Source organism: Lipotes vexillifer, unplaced genomic scaffold (genome assembly GCF_000442215.2).
Source record: "Lipotes vexillifer unplaced genomic scaffold, Lipotes_vexillifer_v1.1 scaffold7, whole genome shotgun sequence".
In the NCBI taxonomy this organism is placed as follows: Eukaryota; Metazoa; Chordata; class Mammalia; order Artiodactyla; family Lipotidae; genus Lipotes; species Lipotes vexillifer.
Genome location: NW_006792683.1, coordinates 1,237,423 through 1,240,187, shown reverse-complemented (window position 1 = coordinate 1,240,187; position 2,765 = coordinate 1,237,423). Strand labels below are relative to the sequence as shown.

General features: G+C 62.5%; 1 protein-coding gene across 1 annotated transcript; it reads left to right on the top strand.

Moving 5' to 3' along the window:
- The first annotated feature begins 681 nt into the window (after positions 1–681).
- On the top strand, positions 682–2,266 carry SSTR1 (somatostatin receptor 1). The gene has a single exon (XM_007465799.1). It carries the CDS (start codon positions 744–746, stop codon positions 1,914–1,916), a length of 1,173 nt encoding a protein of 390 aa, XP_007465861.1. The 5' UTR covers positions 682–743; the 3' UTR covers positions 1,917–2,266.
- Positions 2,267–2,765: the final 499 nt, after the last annotated feature.

The following is a 2,765-nucleotide window of genomic DNA, read 5'->3' as shown; positions in this document are numbered from 1 at the left end:
AGGCGGGGGCGGGAGGTGGGAGTTTGGGGCCCCGGACGACTGGACGGGAGTGGGTCCCCCAGGGTGGGGCAGCAACTGAAGGAAACGGAGATGATACTCCAGACATCCGTGCCTAGGGTCTGCTTCAGCCTTTGCTTTGGATAGAAGCAGGGTGGGATGGGACAGAATCTCCACCTTTGTTTCCCATCCACCCTCCAGGAAAGCGGAGAAACTCCCCAGGTCCCCCTGAAGGGTGGGTAAAGGGGTGCTGCAGGGGAACCCCAGAAGCAGCTGCTCTAGTCGGTCGGAGCTCAAAACTGGGAAGGAAAAAATTGGGCGAGGGGTGATAAGCCACCTATATCGCCTACCTCCCTCTCTTTCTCCGTACCCCCTCCCCCCCCTCATTTTCGTAGCTGCTGGCGCGGGGGTGGTGCCTATTAATCATTCACCAGCCCACAGCCGCGGCAGTTAATGGTTGTGCCGCGCGGGGCCCTAGTCTCCCGGCCTCTCCTCTCCACGTTCGCGTGTGCCCAGGTGCCCTGGAGCGGCGAGCGGCGAGCGGCTGCGCGCAGGCAGCCGCTGGGCGATGCGCTCCGCCGGCGCCGGTGGAGCCGCGCTCCCTGCAGTCTCTGAGCGCTTCCCCCAGGCGCCCAGCGGCTGTGAGCTGCGGGCGGACGGCCGGGGTGCCAAGTGACAGCGCAAGCCGCGGGGGCGCCAGGAGAACGCCCCAGCCCTGTTAGCCCCATCGGCCCCCATCAGCTGAGATGTTCCCCAATGGCACCGCCTCCTCTCCCTCCTCTCCTAGCCCCAGCCCAGGCAGCTGTGGCGAAGGCGGCGGCAGCAGGGGCCCCGGGGCCGGAGCCGCAGACGGGATGGAGGAGCCGGGGCGAAATGCGTCCCAGAACGGGACCTTGAGCGAGGGCCAGGGCAGCGCTATCCTCATCTCTTTCATCTACTCCGTGGTGTGCCTGGTGGGGCTGTGTGGGAACTCCATGGTCATCTACGTGATCCTGCGCTACGCCAAGATGAAGACGGCCACCAACATCTACATCCTCAACCTGGCCATCGCCGATGAGCTGCTCATGCTCAGCGTGCCCTTCTTGGTCACCTCCACGTTGCTTCGCCACTGGCCCTTCGGCGCGCTGCTCTGCCGCCTCGTGCTCAGCGTGGACGCAGTCAACATGTTCACCAGCATCTACTGTCTTACTGTGCTTAGCGTGGACCGCTACGTGGCCGTGGTGCACCCTATCAAGGCAGCACGCTACCGCCGGCCCACCGTGGCCAAGGTGGTGAATCTGGGCGTGTGGGTGCTATCGCTGCTCGTCATTCTGCCCATCGTGGTCTTCTCGCGCACGGCGGCCAACAGTGACGGCACGGTGGCCTGCAACATGCTCATGCCCGAGCCCGCCCAGCGCTGGCTGGTGGGCTTCGTGTTGTACACTTTCCTCATGGGCTTTCTGCTGCCCGTCGGGGCCATCTGCCTGTGTTACGTGCTCATCATCGCCAAAATGCGCATGGTGGCCCTCAAGGCCGGCTGGCAACAGCGCAAGCGCTCAGAGCGCAAGATCACCCTGATGGTGATGATGGTGGTGATGGTGTTTGTCATCTGCTGGATGCCTTTCTATGTGGTGCAGCTAGTCAACGTGTTCGCAGAGCAGGACGACGCCACGGTGAGCCAGCTGTCGGTCATCCTCGGCTATGCCAACAGCTGCGCCAACCCCATCCTCTATGGCTTCCTTTCAGACAACTTCAAGCGCTCTTTCCAGCGCATCCTTTGCCTCAGCTGGATGGACAACGCCGCCGAGGAGCCAGTCGACTACTACGCCACGGCCCTCAAGAGCCGCGCCTACAGTGTGGAGGACTTCCAGCCTGAGAACCTGGAGTCCGGCGGCGTCTTCCGTAATGGCACCTGCACGTCCCGGATCACTACTCTCTGAGCCCGGGCCAAGCAGGGGCTCTGTACCAAGAGAAGGGGAGGATGAGGAGAAAGGAAGGCCGGGTGCGAGGGGTGAAAGTATCCCAGGAGTCAGGGTGCCATGGGGAAAGTGGGGCTAGGACACTGTGCGCTTCTGGTGGAGACCCGGGAAAGGCGCGCGACAAAGGTGGAATTGGACGCTTTGCTTAAAAACTGGGAAGACTAGCGGGCCCCTTTCTCCTCTTTCGCTTCTTCCTCCCCTGCGATTGCACTTCTGCATCCCTCTTTGCCCCTCCCTTGGCAATTTCGGTCTTTCTTTACGCCCCGTCCTACCGGTGCAGATCGTGACCTTATTAACGTCGCCAGCTGAGCCCGACCCTCAGCCCCGCCAGCCGTCGTTTCTGTTTAAGCTGAGCCACGGTTACCGCCACGGGTTTCCCGCGGGAAAACCCAGCTGGCCCTCAGCCGCGCCCTGCAGGGCCCCTCGCTCGCCAGATTCTGCTTGATGCCTCTAGCGGAGTCTCTAGAACCACCACTCTCCCCTTCTGCAGCCCTACTTCAAAGGAAGTCAGACTTGAGAAGGATCTCGGCAGCTGGTCCTTTCTCCCACCCTCGGGTGAAGGAAGGTGAAGGAAGGCGCGCGCTTCGCCGAGCCCGTCCGCCCCTCCCACTCCACCCAGAGCGGAGCCAGGTGCTTAGTAAAATCGGTCCCGCGCTTCGAACCCCAGGCATCCCGCAGTCCTTATCCAAAGCCCACTTTGGAGCAAAAAGGAGCTGAGAACAAGCGACTGAGGGCTGTTCAGGGGGGACTGAAGCCCCCCTCCCGCCCGGGTCACAAACGGCTCTTTTGGTTTCAAAGACCAAGAGCTAG